Below are 15,727 nucleotides of genomic sequence, written 5' to 3' on the forward strand. Positions count from 1 at the left end.
TTTTTTTTTTTTTAAAGATTTTATTTTTTTCCTTTTTCTCCCCAAAGCCCCCCGGTACACGGTTGTGTATTCTTTGTTGTGGGTCCTTCTAGTTGTGGCATGTGGGACGCCGCCTCAGTGTGGTTCGATGAGCGGTGCCATGTCCGCGCCCAGGATTCGAACCAACGAAACACTGGGCGGCCTGCCGCGGAGCGCGCGAAGCCAACCACTCGGCCACGGGGCCAGCCCCTAGTGATTTTTTTTTTTAATGCTACTTTTTCTAGTTCCTTTCCAGTCTCCTACTTTGTGTTGTTCACTCCTCTTTCCCACTGAGTGCTGAGGCCTCTTGGCTTGGTTGGGGAGAGCAGAGCCCTTGCAGTCCCACTGGTCATGCGGGGTGGCTGCCCGTGTGCCCCTGCAGGAGCTGGGGCGTGCAGGCGGGGATGCTGTCAGGGGCTGGTCCTCTTACAGATGGACATGAACAGGACAGATCTTAGGCACGTTTGAACCCAACTTGGGGCCTGGAAAACATACCCTCAGAGCTGCATTTGGGGGTTTTGAATTCTGGTGGAGAATTCAGATTTCTTGAAGTTCTCACCTCCACTGTCCTGTTTCCTGCTCGTGTCTGTGATGTTCATTATGCCAACTGTTGTTTAACTCAGAGGATCACCAGGTGCACCTAACTCGACTGCGACATCTCGTCTCCTAGGTTAGGGCTGCAGAGGCCCAGGGCAGAGCGGGCTGTCGGGCGGGCCCACTATGCTAGCGTGTAGTACGCAGTTACAGGCTTTGGGGTAAGCGTGCTTTGCTGAACAGGGCTTGCACGTGCCAAAACCATTTTTATGTAATCGATGTTGGTTTTATAAGTATGTCCTTAAGATAATCAGAAAGGGGAAGAAAAAGTTTGTTCTTATATCTGTTGTGTCTGGAGATTTAGAATTTTTTTTTTCAATGCAGAGTGGACACAGATATCTACCAGATATCTTCGAGAGCAGTTGGCCAAGATTTCTGACTTTTACCACGTGGCTTCCAGCGCGGGCGAGGGCCCTGTCCCTGTGCCGCCGGATGTGGAGCAGGCCATGAAGCAGTGGGAGTATAACGAAAAGCTGGCCTTTCACCTGTTCCAGGTACCCTTTCCATGAGACTGCAGGCAGTGTTGTGTGCTTTTAAGAGAGCAAATTCTTTAGTTTTGGAGGGTTACATTGTGTCTTTGTCTGAATCAGTACATTCAGAGAAAGCAACCTGCCATTTCTCACATTGAGCTGTACTCAAGGTAGCATCTTTGTCCTGAGATGACAGCTTCTTGCTACATATTGATCTCCAGCTTTCAATGATGTCACCTCTGTTAAAGCCATTAATTGCTTTGTAATTGCACGATTGAATATAATCCTTCTAAACTTTTTATTTTGCAGAAATTGGATATTTTTATTCAGTAAATATATTTTATTTATTGCGCTGATGCGTCCTATCTCGTAGTAGGTCTCCTCTGGAGCTTAGTTACTTCAAAGTAAGTCATCTTGATTTGGTTCAACTGCAGTTTAAATGCAGCTGAGGGCCCTGGTCAGGGCGTTGAGAGATGACGGGACTCTCCTCCTCACACGTTGCTGTAAATCGCATTGACCAGAAGAGGGCGCTTGTGCTATTCTTTGCCTCAACATTTATCCCTGGCCGGGAGGAAGAGAAGCGGGTTCAGCTGAAGTGGGGTCGCTAGCGTGGACTTTCACTGCCTGCTGTCTCGATCAAGAGGAAGGGGTAGAAAGGATGTGTGGTTTCTAAATTCCCCTCTTAGAACTTTAATTATAATTTCCACGTGGTAAGCAGCTTTTTCTAAGAGCTCAAGGTCGGAAGAAGCCCGGTCCTTTTGGGAAGTAGCATTGCTCGGTTGAAGTCAATAAAAACAACACTTACAAATCCTAGCTCCATTTATCACAGATGGCTTCGGTGCCCGCTCTGAGCTTGTATGACTTCCATGGAGCTGAGGATTTAGTCTGCGTCTTTGAAAAAGTCTCTCTCAGCATGCTTCATATTTTTGGGAGGATTACTTAATATATTAGGAACATTGAAATCAGTATTTCTTTTGTAGGAAGCAATTAGATCCTAAACTGATGAATCTAACTGGAACATTAATGTTAAAATTTTTAAAGTTCATTCTGTTTTAATTTGCCGTATTCTGAAATGTGAAACTAACTCGGTATATACACCTGCAGGCATCCGTGTGCAGAAATAAGCGTGTGGGTCTATAGACAGAAGGACAGTGTTGAAGATGGACATTACATAGTCGCTGGAAGTCATGTTGATGAAGATTCTTTATTTTTTGACCTTATATTCACTATCTCTCATACTTTAAAACAAACTTCCATTTTATCTATTTCTTTATTAACTTAAAGTTCACTTTACTGGTCTTAAAATTTTAAGTTGCTCTTTTTCTGTGACTAACCTTTTAATTCTTTTTGACTCTAAGCATTTTGAGAATTAGAAATTAGCCACAAGTGAATACCCTGACATCATGTCATGTCAATGTGATGTCACTGTGTCTTTTAAATACTGAAACTATGATTTGTCAGTGTGTTTTCACATGAATTGTTGATAACTGTGCTGGTGGACCACTGGTGGGTCATAGATATGTAAAATTTTCTAGGAACAAAGCGGGAGTTCATATTAATTACGAAGGTTATCACCAGATTTGCCATAAAAGTGCCTGTCCCAGAAAAGATAGCTTTTTGTTTCTATTTTGAAGATTCTTTCATGATGTAAATCGTAATACAAAACTGTAATGTGACATTAAGTATGGCTGTGCATGGAATGTCGTAATAGCATTGTGTATTTATGTGTGTGTAAGAAGGCAATAGATGAAAATGTTAATAATACTTATTTCGAGGGGCCGGCCCCGTGGCCGAGTGGTTTAGTTCACGCGCTCCGCTTCGCGTGGCCCAGGGTTTCGCTGGTTTGGATCCTGGGTGTGGACCACTCATCAGGCCACGTTGAGGAGGCGTCCCACATGCCACAACTAGAAGGACCCACACCTAAAAATACACAAATATGTGCTGGGGGGATTTGGGGAGAAAAAAGCAGGGAAAAAAAAAAAAAGAAGATTGGCAACAGTTGTTAGCTCAGGTGCCAATCTTTAAAAAAAAAAAAAACAAAACTTATTTCAAGGGGCTATACCACCCTCTGGGGCATTTTGGAAATTTGTGGGTGTGTTATTCTTTTTTTGGTGTAAGTTACATTGGAGCATTTATACACTATTATAAATTCCTTTCATTTCTTTATGTTACAGTTCATTAGGCCATTATTGATTTTTAAGGTTATATCTTATTGGGAGGTTATAGTATCTGAAATGCTCTTAGGCCAGATTAGGGGCTGTTACGAGGGCTTGGATCTCGTGGCGTTTTCAGCCTCCCGTGGAGATGATGGTATGACGGGAGCCTGTGTTCTTCACAGTTACCACTACTGGTCACGTGTCCTCCTGTGAGTGTAAGTTCATGCCCTCCTCAAATTAGCCAGGCGCTTGACATGCCCGGGGAGTCTGAAAGCTTCCGAATTTCCTTTCTCATTGGAATTAATTTTTTTCCATTTAGAAAGAATCAGATTACCAAAAACCAAAAATAACAAAAAAACTCCCAAACCAACTATACAAACTAACACTAGTTCTTTATTTTGTTTGGAATTTGGCTGTGATCAGCAAGCCCGTGCTTTCCTACAGCACCAGAAACAATAATAGTGACGTTGCACCGAGGCATAGCAGTGCTCTGTTTTGAATTTTGCTTGGCTTTGCTTTACCATTGTTAGTGTAATTTTTCTTTGTTCATTGAAGGAAGGAATGCTAGAAAAACACGAATATTTGACATGGATCTTGGATGTTTTAGAGAAGATCAGACCGATGGATGATGATCTTCTTAAACTCTTGTTACCACTAATGCTGCAGGTACGGTACGTGTAACGTGCGCCAGCTGATTTTATGGACAAGAAATGAGTCTGATAAGAATGATTAATTAAGTAGAAGTGGAAGGAAAAAAACATCTTGATGCTCCACCACAGGAAGTGATCAAGAGGCATCTACAACTATTGCAGTCATGTGTGTTGGCCATGATCATAGTTTTTATCCACACGTCCTTTTTAGTTATTCTCGCCCATCCTGATTTCTCCCATCAGTGAGCTAAGTGAACAGCTCTTTAAATACTGTCTCTTTATTCACACAAATGTCTGGGAAAACAAGACAATCGTCTCTTTTTAAGGATATGGAGGATCTTCTACATTCTTTTGACATTCTTAGAGCCACTGGGGATGGAAGCTTCCAATTTTAATCACGGTCTAAGATCTGTTAAAATTTAGGTTATCTGGATGAAATTTATTTAAAGAAAATAAAATCTTGGAAAGGTAATATGTGCATTTGATAATTCAAACAACATCAAAGAGTATCCAGTGAAAAGTAATTCTCTCTCTCACCCTGGAACCCTCTTAGAGATTATACCAAGCTGCTGTCCTGTGTCCCCCTGAGATGGTCTGACCTTGTGCTGTCCGTTCTGGTGGCCACTAGCCGGATGTGGCTCTTGGGCCCTTGAAATGTGACAAGTACTAATTGAGATGTGTTCGTAGTGTAAAATGCACACCGGGGTTCAGACCTAGTATGGAAAAAAGAGCATATAATATCTCATTAATACTTTTTGTGTTGATTACATGTTGAAATGATAGCATTTTTGAATAAATCAGGCTCAGTAAATTACACTATTCTTTTAATTTTACCTGTTAGTTTTTAAACGGCTACTAGAAAATTTAAAATTGCGTATGCAGCTTGCGTTATGTTTCCCTTGGACAGCACTGGTCTGTACGGTACCTTTGAAGGTTTTCTTATTTTTAAGTGAAAATAGCCTGCATTGACGTAGCTGTTTTGCCGAGTAGTGAGAGACGTGGCTGACGTCTGTCTGGTGTCCTGTGCTGCTCAGTATTCAGATGAGTTTGTCCAGTCGGCCTACCTGTCTCGTCGTCTCGCCTACTTCTGTGCCCGGCGCCTTGCCTTGCTGCTGAGCGATAGCCCCAGCCTTGCTGCCCACTCGCCCCACATGATGATCGGACCGAGCAGCTCGAGCATCGGGGCCCCCAGCCCCGGCGCCCCCGGCCCCGGCATGAGCCCCATGCAGCTGGCCTTCTCGGACTTTCTCTCCTGCGCGCAGCACGGCCCCCTGGTGTACGGACTTAGTTGTATGTTGCAGGTAAGTCCTTGGCCCCTGTTATTCCATGTTAAATTTCAGCGTGGGAAACAATCGTGTCAAGACTCACATCTTCAACTTTCACATCGCAGCTCTAGTTTTTTCCTTACCCAAGTTGATTTATAGATTGAAATTTCATGTTTTTATTTCCCTATGTTGGATCAGGCTAAGACAAGATTTGTTGCTTCCATCTAAAGGACCGTTATTGTAGTTGTCTGCTATTAGGGCCGTGAGGGAGTTCAATGATTAAAAGTCCTTCTGGGAACCACAGAGTAAGTGGGCTGTTTATCTCTTCTTCTGGAAGGACAGCTTCTCCATGCAGCGTTCTGTAGCTCCCTCAGTCTTGAATTGGTTGCCTCCTCTCTCTGTTTCTTTAAAATCCAAATAACTTATCAGGCTGTGTTCATCTGCCAGGCATCATTGCTTGTGTGGTCCTTGAGCATCCAGTGACGTGCCGGCTGCTGGACCAGTACAGCAGGACTGAGACACAGCCCTGCCCTAGAGGAGCCCAGCTCAGTGCTCAGGTCCAGTTCTCGCCTCATCGTGTGTCCTGCTCTTTACTAAGGGGCTTGGGGACAGGGCTGTCCGTGGAGGCATGGTCTCGACTCTGGTAGAGTTTACTGTCCTGTCAGGGAGGCAGGCTTGTGAATGGACTGTTTCCATGTACTGTGAAGACGCCCGATGTAGGATGCTCATGGGCTGAGGGAGTTGGGAAGTAGAACTTGTCGTCCAGCCTACAGCTCAGGGGGCTCTCTGACGGAAGAGGTCCTGAGCGGCACTTGTAATACAAGTTAAAAGTAAAGGTACTAAGAGTGTTCCTGGCAGAGAGAGGAGCCTGGGAAAAGACCCAGAGGCTGATCAGTCACCTTGTGTGCTGGCTGGTGTTGATGGAGCGGGAGCTATAAAACCTGGCAGGGCCCAGGGCATGGGCCCCGTGGGCCTTATGATTGGGATGTCATTGGAGGGCTTTGTTGCAGAGAAGTGACACAGTCAGTTGTGTGGTTTCGTTAGATTGTTTGGGCATTCCCGCATAGTTGCAGGAATATTTGTGGGAGTGAGGAGGTGGGGGAGACGAGGCAAAGGGATCAGTTCAGAAGAGTCTAGGAAGTTCCGATGTGGACTGTGTAATCTCTTAGGGGCTCCAAGTGGGTATTTTCAAGAGGTTGGTACATGTCTGATTCTGCAGATGCGTTGATTTGAATCACTCGGGGTCCCTTGGCTGGTCAGAACCCCAAGGTGAGGTTACCTGAAGAGTTAGTGAGGAGGACCTGTGGATGTGAGGGGCACGAGTGGTTGAGAGAGGGCAGAGGGGACCAGGAAAGTGTGGCCGCACCGGAGAGAAGAAGGGGGAGAGAGTGTTGTTACAGAATCAAAGATGATAACAAGAGTAATACTGTCAGAATTCTCGTGTAATCATGTTAATAGCGTTTATTATGTTCTAGGCACTGTTCTAAGTTGTAACATATACCAAGTCATTTAGTTCTCAGAACCATCCTATGAGACAGGAACCAGCGTTATTCCTGTAACACTAATAATGAAATAGTGGCATAGGTCACACAGCAAGTAAGTGGCAAAGCCAGAGTTCGAACCCAGACGGTCTGGATGCAGAGTCCACACTCTCTCCACCATGCTACACCGCTTCTCTGGGTACCGCAGAGAGTTTCAAAGAGACCTTAGTAGAGGGCAGCGCTCAGTGGATTGGGGAAGTCTGGTCAGGGGATGGCTGGAGTGTCTTTGACAATATGCTGGTCATTGATGATCCCCTGAATGGTGGCTGAGAAGCCAGATGAAGGTAGGTTGAGGAGTGATGAGAATGAGGAGAAGTAATGCTGCCTGTTCTTTGGAGAAACATGTCTGTGAAGGGAAGAGATAGAGACTGCTGCTGGGCAAGTGAGATTTTTAAACACTTTGTTTTTTCTTGGGCAGGTTTGAACATATTTCTGAGCTGAGGATAAACTGGTAGGGGAGAGTCTGAGAACAGGGGAGGAGGAGCTCTTGATGGGTCAGTGCCTGGATGTGGGGCTTTGGAATTGGGAGAACAGGGAGCAGCTCTGTCATGGCCAGGGGACGAGGACCCCATGTTGTCCCAAACAGGAGCAAGTAGGGAGGGATGTGGGCCAATGGGGACAGATGTGTTGGTGGGGTTCAGGGACTTGATCTTCTTTATATCCGCCATCTGGTTTCCACAAAGATGTCTCCTAGACCCCAGAATCTAGTCTTTTTGTATTTAATTTTGCGTTTTAGAAAAAGGAAATATTGCATTTATTCTCTAAGCTCGTCTACTTTGCTGTTGAGTGGCACGATAGCATAACGGTTAGGACCCACACCTTAGAGACATTACAGACCTGCATTTTGCCTCTGCTCTGCCACATAGTGACCTTGAGCCTCTGTTCCCCAAGAGTGAGTGGGGGACGGTGACAGTTCCTGCTTCGTTGCCTTGCAGGGTTAGGGCTGTGGTGACTGAAGGCTTCCAGCACAGTGTTCAGCACCGAGAAAGTGCTTCCTCAGGTGCGAGCTGTAATATGTCATCTGTGTAGGAGGCAGCGGGATTCCTGTGGGGGTCGGGCGTGTGTGCTGACATCAGCTCGGGCCCATCCTGGTCTCTGTGTCTCGCCTTCCTCTTCTGTGCGGTTGGGGAACGACACTCCCTGCCTCACGGGTTGTTGTGGCACAGGGAGTGCTTCGTGCACGCTGGTTGTGTGAAGCAGGGGTCGAGGGCAGGAGCCGGCCCGCTGCAGCCCGCGAGTCTCACCCGGCCCAGGAGCTGAGGACGGGATTTACGTTTTCAGTGAGTTATTAAGGCAAAAAAAAGAAGAATATGTGATGGAAACTATAGCTGGCCAGGAAAGCTTAGAACAGTTGCTATCTGGGTTTTTATAGAGTTTGCCAGTTGCCGGCCCAGGGTTACCGCCTGCCCAGCATTTATGAAGCTACTTACTTAGCATTACTTGAGAGGTTTGAAAAAGCAAAAAACTCGTTTAGGTTTTATAACCTTAGAAATTGCATATTCTGATTCCATCTCATTTCTTAAATTGCATGAAAAAATTGTTTTAGGTGACAGTTTTTAAGCGGTGATTACTGCAGTTTGGTTAAGCTTCCCAGGTTTCCTGTGCTGCAACAGTAGCTAATGAATCACAGTATCCTTAATTTCTAACAGCTCTGCTTCCTCCTTTCAAGTTAATAACTATCTTGGTTTTGTCTTATCACCTGGAAAGGTGAGAATGGGGTAAGACATTCATATTTTGCACTCACTGGTAGGAAGCTGTAATGGTTATGACAAGGTGTCATTTTTACTGTTAAGCCGTGGACACCCTTTTCCCCTGTCTCTAAATGTCTGGATCTCCCTGCTTTATTTCCAGACTGTCACTCTCTGTTGCCCAAGTGCCTTGGTGTGGAATTACTCCACAAACGACAGTAAGAGCGCCAACCCGGGCTCGCCCCTGGATCTGCTGCAGGTGGCGCCCTCCAGCCTCCCCATGCCGGGCGGGAACACGGCCTTCAATCAGCAGGTAGACTTTCCGTGCCGGTGGCTTGATGGGCCTTTTCGTTCTTGACAGGCATCAGGGCTTAGTGGGCGTCTCAGAGCTTGGGTGCCATCGCCAGCTCCGCCCTCCTCTCTCTAGGTGACCTTGGGAGGGACTGAGCCTCTGGGAGCCGCGGGTCATCCTGCTGCCCCCGTTCTGCTCACCCCCCTGGGTGGGCGGTTCTCGCAGAGTTCCCCTCCTTGCCCCGGACAGCAACTGTGGTGGTGGTTGTAACACACGGCCTCCGCTCCCGTGGTAGTCGTCACTGATGTTTAATAACTGTCACGTGTCTATATTAGTGTTGGGTTATTTGGTTCAAAGACATAATAAACTTGAACCATAGTATCGTGACTAATTAGAACAAGATCCCTTTTTTTTTAACAAGCACTTTTCTTAATAAAATCAATAAAACATGGCTAGTTGCTTTCATACATAGAAGAATGGCTCAAAGATGATGTCTGAGAACTTCCACCTTTCCATATGATGTCTTAAAAAATTTCCCTGGTAGAGATTTTTTGCAAGCGTATATTTTTGTGAGCGTTTATTACTGGAGACTGGCATTGAATCATCCATTGTAAATTTTAAAATGCACTTCTTGGCAACAGGCTAAGTTTCCTACCGTGCAGTCAAGATTGCACTTCACTGTAGGATACCCTGCTCACTGGAAAAGCCTGACGTGATTTAGACAGCCGCTGTGGCTTTCCAAGCACAAGTTAATTAGAAGTGATTATCTTTCAGGTTCGGGCAAGGATTTATGAGGTCGAACAGCAGATAAAACAAAGAGGCCGTGCGGTGGAAGTTCGGTGGTCTTTTGACAAGTGCCAAGAGTCGACAGCAGGTACAGAACACCACGGAAGAAGGCGAGCTTTTGAATGCGGGACTTGATGCTGTGTTTCTGACTCGTGTAAATCGGTCCACACACTGAACGAGGATGCCTTTTGACAAAGCCGCCTAGTGAATTTTGAGGATGTTCTTCAGTCTGTGACCCTTAGATTCTGGCTGTCTAGAATGTCAGGTTTGGTGTCGTTGGCAATTCTTTTATATGCTGAGTGCTGATTTCTTAAAAGTCCTTTTTCCCCACGTAACGATGGTTTTGCACTGTGCCGCTCTGGCTTTGTCTGCCCTCTTTAACTGCTTGCTTGATTTCTGCATCTAGGGGTGACCATCAGTCGTGTTCTGCACACATTGGAAGTGTTGGACCGACACTGTTTTGACCGAACCGATTCCAGCAATTCGATGGAGACACTTTATCATAAGATTTTCTGGGCCAACCAAAACAAAGATAACCAAGAGGTACTTCATATGTCTCTTCTTCTCTTTGCCTTTTATTTTCTTAGCATATTTTCTTCTTTTTTATTCAGCAAATTCTGACGAACCCCATTCTAAGAAGTATAATATCTTGTGAAAAGCATCTACACCCTGCAGTCATTCTGTTTGTTAGACTAAAGTGACCCACCGTTATTCAAAGGAGGTGTCCGTTGGGCTGGTCTACCTAGGTATATTGATTGGGAAGAGTGTTCCTGGCCCCTTTATCATCACTCCCCATCATTTTAGTTTTAGCATAATGTCCTTCATTTAGTGATTGGACTTTATATAATGGTTTGACTTTAACTTAGGGGAACGTGTTTTAGTATTTAACACATAAGAGAGCCGTGAATGAATACTTGTGGTCATGATCTTTAAAAATCCGTAGACAAGGCGTTAAACAGGATTCTCCAGAGAAACAGAAGCAATAGCGGGAAAAAGCATATATGTATTTTATGTAAGTGTGGGAAAGAAGTGTTTATTTATTTTAAGGAATTGACTCACAGGATTATGGGGGCTGGCATATCCAAAATGTGCAGGGCAGGCCAGCAGGCTGGGCCCCAGGGAGGAGCTGAAGAGCGGAAGGCAGTGTGGAGGCAGAATTCCTTCTTCCTCAAGGGACCCGTCTTTTCTCTTGAGGCTGTCACCTGATTGGATGAGGCCCTCCCACACTATAGAGGGTAATCTGCTGTACTCAAAGTCTACTGATTTGAATGTTACTCACATTTTTTAAAAAACCCTCACAGCAGCATCTAGACTGGAGTGTGGCCAAAAAACCAGGTACCATAGCCTAGCCAAATTGACACATAAAATTAAACCATCACAGACAATTTTTATCTTAATGCTTTCCTAGCAATAGATGGTTTCATTATTGAACTGCTCTACAAACATGGGATTTTCAATTATGTTTTTTCTCAACCTTATTTGGGGAGAGATAAGTAGTTCATCCTCTTTGCCCAATGGAAAGTGCCTGTGGTCTATCCAGGTTGTGCTAGGCACCAGGGAGGCAGAGGTAAGTTTTAAGACATGGTGCCCGCCTCCAGAGGTTTTCATACTGGCCTTTGAGAATGTGTGTGTGGAAAGAAGAGATAAACCGACAAAAACAGCAACCAAAAACCTTTCCTTCACCTGCTTTTATGTGAACCTGTTGCAGGTTATTCCTCTTTTTTGCAATAATTTGTGAGTCATCCCCCTGCTTCTCAAAGATAAGGCTCAAGACCGTTGGTGTCCGAGGGCTGAGTGAGGTGCGGACTGGGCACGTTTTCTGGCACATCGTGAGTCGCGGTAGAAGTGTTTCAGTGCTCTGTGGAGCATCCTGAGGACAAGTCGACATAATTCTCTGCTTATTGACGCGGGATAGAGTGTGACTGTGTTCTTTAGCATGGAAACTTGAAAGTCTGTCTGTTTGTTCTAAAGACTTTCTTAGATAAACGGCTTCAAGAGTGCTCAGACTTTAACCCATAGAAGTGAGGTCTGGAAGGAAAGTAGGGACACCCAGAATTCAAGGGGTCCTTTTGGATTGCTAAGCTTCTTGCACTAAGTGTTGAGTAAAGGCCGCATTGTTTCCTGGTGGGACTTCCAACAGGTCCATCAAAACCGCGTCAGTGTTGTGGGTAGCCTGACTCTGCGACTCTCCAGTGAGTAGCTGGGCCGCCTCCAGAATTGCCGTGTCCTTCGCCCGCAGAGACTAAGTTACAAGCACTCCGAAGAGAAACTGTGTCTTACGAGGGCGGAAATGGTGTTTGATATCTTTGAGTAAAATCACATTGCAAGGTTCTTTCTAAAGCACAGTTGTCTCCTGAGCGGATACTAGAGATGGATGACCCACTGCAGTGTGAGGAGACATTATAGCACTTTTATTTAGATTACATTTTAGAAAACCTGACAGTTTAAGCAATTCCGTTTTGTCTAAGTTCTATAGTGAACATAATTATCATGGTCGTATAGGCATAGAAGTTATAAATGAATATGTGTATATGGAGAGTGTTTACTAAAGACAAGTCTCTGAGCTGAGAGGGGCTGTGAGCACTGTGTGGAGACAGCGGCTCTAAGCTTCTTCGGAATGGGCAGCTTCCCAGATGCAGCCGGCGCTGCCACCAGAGGGCGACGTGGGCTCAGGGCTGAGCATCCTGGATGCTCCGGCATCGTGGTTCGTTGGCAGGAACGTCAGCCTCGCCCATTTGGGAGGAATTATATTAAATGTTGACTCAACTCCGGAAAGAGCTGATGTGAGTGAGTGGTGGTTTTGTGGTTACTATGCTGTTTTATGAGTAAGACAAAAACTACATCTTAAACCTGTAATTCAGACTGGTCACTTTTTCTTAATAATCTTTTGGAATAACTGCATAGATCGTTCTGAAATATTTCAAGCTAATTTTTACAATGTGACTTTGGCATCTCTTTGTGTGTGTGTGTGTGTGTATCGAGGTCGGTATGTGTATATATGGAATGACATTGTTTTCTCTCTCTACCTCGTCTTTGCTGAGTCTCTTTATGCATTTCTGGAATTTATATATGAGCTGTGGAGCTGTACCTGAGAGTTATCCAGCACTATCGAAATAGGTTTTAGAAGCTGTTATTGTTAGGATAAGATAGCAATCATTGCTAATGTCATATTGGAAGAACCAGTATGATGAAGCCATAATTCTCTGATAAGAAGGAGTTGTGTAAAGTGGTGTGGTTAGGACTCAGAAACACATCTCGCTTCTTCAAACTGTGCTTCTCATTTTTGGTTTCATAATTTGCGTTAGGCCTTAGACAACGTGACAGATAATGGAACTAGTGCCCCCTCTGCTGCTGCAGGGATGTGAGGCCGCTCCTGCCAAAGGCGTGTGAGGTGCGCCTGGGCTCGGCCTGCTCCCCACAGCTATTCGGGAAGCTTGAACTTCAGCATCCTCAATTCCCTTTTCTCTGGAACTGCTAAGGGGAAGCCCAGTCCTCACCACTTTCTTGCAGGGAGTGGGGAGAGCAGCTGTCTGCATGGGGCCCGGGTCTGAGGTTTGGACCTGTGTGTGGAGTCAGTGTCCACATTTGGGGAAAGCTCGTTGAAAACAGTAATGCACGGGGTGAAGGCCTTTGAGGCCTTGGTCCTGCCCTGTGGTTGGGCCTCAGTGACGGGAGTGAGAGGCAGGGCCGGGCCTGGGCCCCACGACAGGTGGGCCTTTACCGTTCCACCTGGACTGTGTCCTTCCTCAGCCCTCCCTGCCGCCCCCCATCTTTAGCTGCTGCCTCTGTGTCAGGCTTGGGTGCTGTGGGAAGGGAGGTGGGAACAGATCTCAGAGCCCTTGATGTTGGCTTATTCCAGATCTGTGCTGCTCGCTCTTCCATTCAGTTGTGTCAGATGTAAAAATCGTATCGCTCAGGACAGGCCTCAGAGGCTCGTGTCACACAGTGGCCAGGCGGGCAGTGTAAACTAAAGGTGGGCTGCTGTGTAGGGGGTCACTGAGAGGGTGGCGGCCCAGGTGCTGGGGAGATGGGCATGTTCTTTCTGAATAGGAATCTGCTTGGGGTTGCAGACCCACTGCTACCTGATCATCCAGCATTTCGGGAGAACGTGGATGTCAAGGTTTGTATGTGAACTTTGCCAATCTGAAAACACTCTGCGGGCCAGGCTGCACGTCTGTCACTTTCCCATGCCTGGGCCTTGTTTTATACGATGTTTCCTGACTTTTCTGCATCTTTGGTGTTTCAGAACCATTTCTACTCTGGGTGATGGAAGCAGAGAAGCCCGACATCTATATGAAGGAGTGATGGTGTGGGGGTGGGGACTTCCTGATTGCAAGCCCTGACCGAATCTGTCACTTGTGGCTACAGGTGGGGGCCACATTGCTGACCTCACCACGGAGCAGCAGGATGAGGGAGGTGTGCCTTCCGCCCTCAGGGCCTCCGGACCACTTCATTCCTCTTGGCTTCTCTCCTTGTGTGTATTGAGTGTGAGGGGAGAGGCAGCTACTCTTTGGGTGCCCTGGGGATGTGGATGGAAGGGACGGTCTAAAGTGGCGGGAGGAGCTGCCTTTTCACTTCTCTCTCTGGTGCCCTGAGAAGCGGACTTTCTCCTGACTCATGGAAAGCCCGAGCAGCTGCCCTGGACACAGCTGGCCAGAACAGCTCCAGGGGGTGCATTTCCTCTTTCCTTGCTGTGGAAACAAACTGCCACACACTGAAACCCTGAAAACCTACACATTTGTTGTTTGTATTTGTTCTAGGCTTAGAAAATTCAGGAAGCATTCCCTGAAGAGGTGTGATGAGTGTGTGAATGCAAAGGCCTGAAGTCCGGGTTTCCTCGGTCTTCCCAGGCCTGCAGGGCCGTGCCTGCTCTGTGTCAGTGTGGCTCAAGAGCTCCGTCTGACCGGCACCCCTGAGACACAGGATCTCGGTTTCTGTTGCAGCTGGGCTGCTGCTGTGTTTGTTGTCCCGCCAGCCTTTGGCTCCAGAGTCAGGCTCTCTGTTTCTTCTGCTCACCAGTATGTCACCTACCTCCAGCATGGTGCCTGGGGACTGACAGGTCCTCAGGAGATGGTTACTGAATTTGTGTTTGGGGCTCATAAAGAAGCTGCTGGGGGTCAGCCCGGTGGCACAGCAGTTAAGTCTGCATATTCCACTTCGGTGGCCCAGGGTTTGCCGGTTCAGATCCCGGGTGTGGACATGGCACTGCTTAGCAAAAGCCATGCTGTGGCAGGCATCCCACATATAAAGTATAGGAAAATGGGCACAGATGTTAGCTCAGGGCCAGTCTTCCTCAGCAAAAAAAGAGGAGGATTGGCAGCAGTTAGCTCAGGGCTAATCTTCCTCAAAAAAAAAAAAAAGGAAGCTGCTGGGACAGGGACCTGGAAGGTAGGGGGTGAGGGCTGTCCTGACATCTCCAGGACACTGTGTCAGTCGTACCTGGGGTTCAGGTCGAGGTGGAGGAGGGACTGCCTGCAGGTGAAGGTGGAGGGTGGCTGACAGCTCTCAGCTGTGGAACCTGCAACTCAGTGCGTTTCTTTAGGGGCACTAAGGACAATTCGCTTACTCTGGATGAGTCTCAGTTACTTCCTTTGTAAAATGGGCATTCTGTCTCCTGACGATGTGAAAGTGACATGAAACCATATCGATAAAACATTGAAATATCTATAGTGTCTGGCATGTGAATGGATGCTCGGTAAACACCAGCTGCTGTTATTACTGCCTGAGGCATTAGGGGGGCATTGAAAACTCTGCAGAGGTGGAAGGGGTCAGATGCCTTGGGTCCCACTGTCCATCACACAGTCCCCTAATCCATGACGCATGCACACCAGGATCCGGCAGGCTTTTTCTGTTCTCTGATTGTCACAAAGGCCCCCCCTCCGTAGGGCAGTGGCTGGGTCGGAGTGTCTGCCCAGGGGGAGGGGGCCGCCTGTTGTAACAGAGGTCTTGCTGGTTTCAAGTGCTCATGGTTGTGTTCTTTTTGTTGTTGTTGTTGTTTAATGTAAAGAGAGATCTTCAGTTACTGTTTAAAACCAAACCAAGACTCGAGAGAGCCACACAAGGCAGAAGTTGAGCAAACAAGGGAGACATGCATGGCCGGTCTCCCGCCGCGATTCGCATGCTGACGGTCACAACTGTGGTCGCCGCTGGGGCCGGCCCGGCCGAGCATCCTGTGCCTCAGCAGTTACACTGTTTCCGACTGGACGCCCAAGGGGAGCATTGCTAGTCTTTAATAGCTACCATTTTCTTCTTTCTTAAGATAAATCT

General features: G+C 46.8%; 1 protein-coding gene across 30 annotated transcripts in view; it reads left to right on the plus strand.

Moving 5' to 3' along the window:
• The window catches only part of MED12L (mediator complex subunit 12L), a 315,678-nt gene that overhangs the window by 65,715 nt on the left and 234,236 nt on the right, over positions 1 to 15,727 (plus strand). For all 30 annotated transcript variants that reach the window (XR_011427091.1, XR_002800849.2, XR_011427094.1 and 27 more), the window contains 6 exons: positions 937 to 1,106; positions 3,794 to 3,904; positions 4,923 to 5,189; positions 8,546 to 8,695; positions 9,449 to 9,548; positions 9,867 to 10,003. Coding sequence is in view for 24 of the 30 variants with exons in the window: in XM_070238316.1 (XP_070094417.1) it covers positions 937 to 1,106; positions 3,794 to 3,904; positions 4,923 to 5,189; positions 8,546 to 8,695; positions 9,449 to 9,548; positions 9,867 to 10,003 (935 nt within the window). In the remaining 6 variants the exon portion in view is untranslated. The remainder of the gene's footprint in view (positions 1 to 936; positions 1,107 to 3,793; positions 3,905 to 4,922; positions 5,190 to 8,545; positions 8,696 to 9,448; positions 9,549 to 9,866; positions 10,004 to 15,727) is intronic.

The sequence above is a fragment of the Equus caballus genome, chromosome 16 (genome assembly GCF_041296265.1).
Source record: "Equus caballus isolate H_3958 breed thoroughbred chromosome 16, TB-T2T, whole genome shotgun sequence".
Taxonomy (NCBI): Eukaryota; Metazoa; Chordata; class Mammalia; order Perissodactyla; family Equidae; genus Equus; species Equus caballus.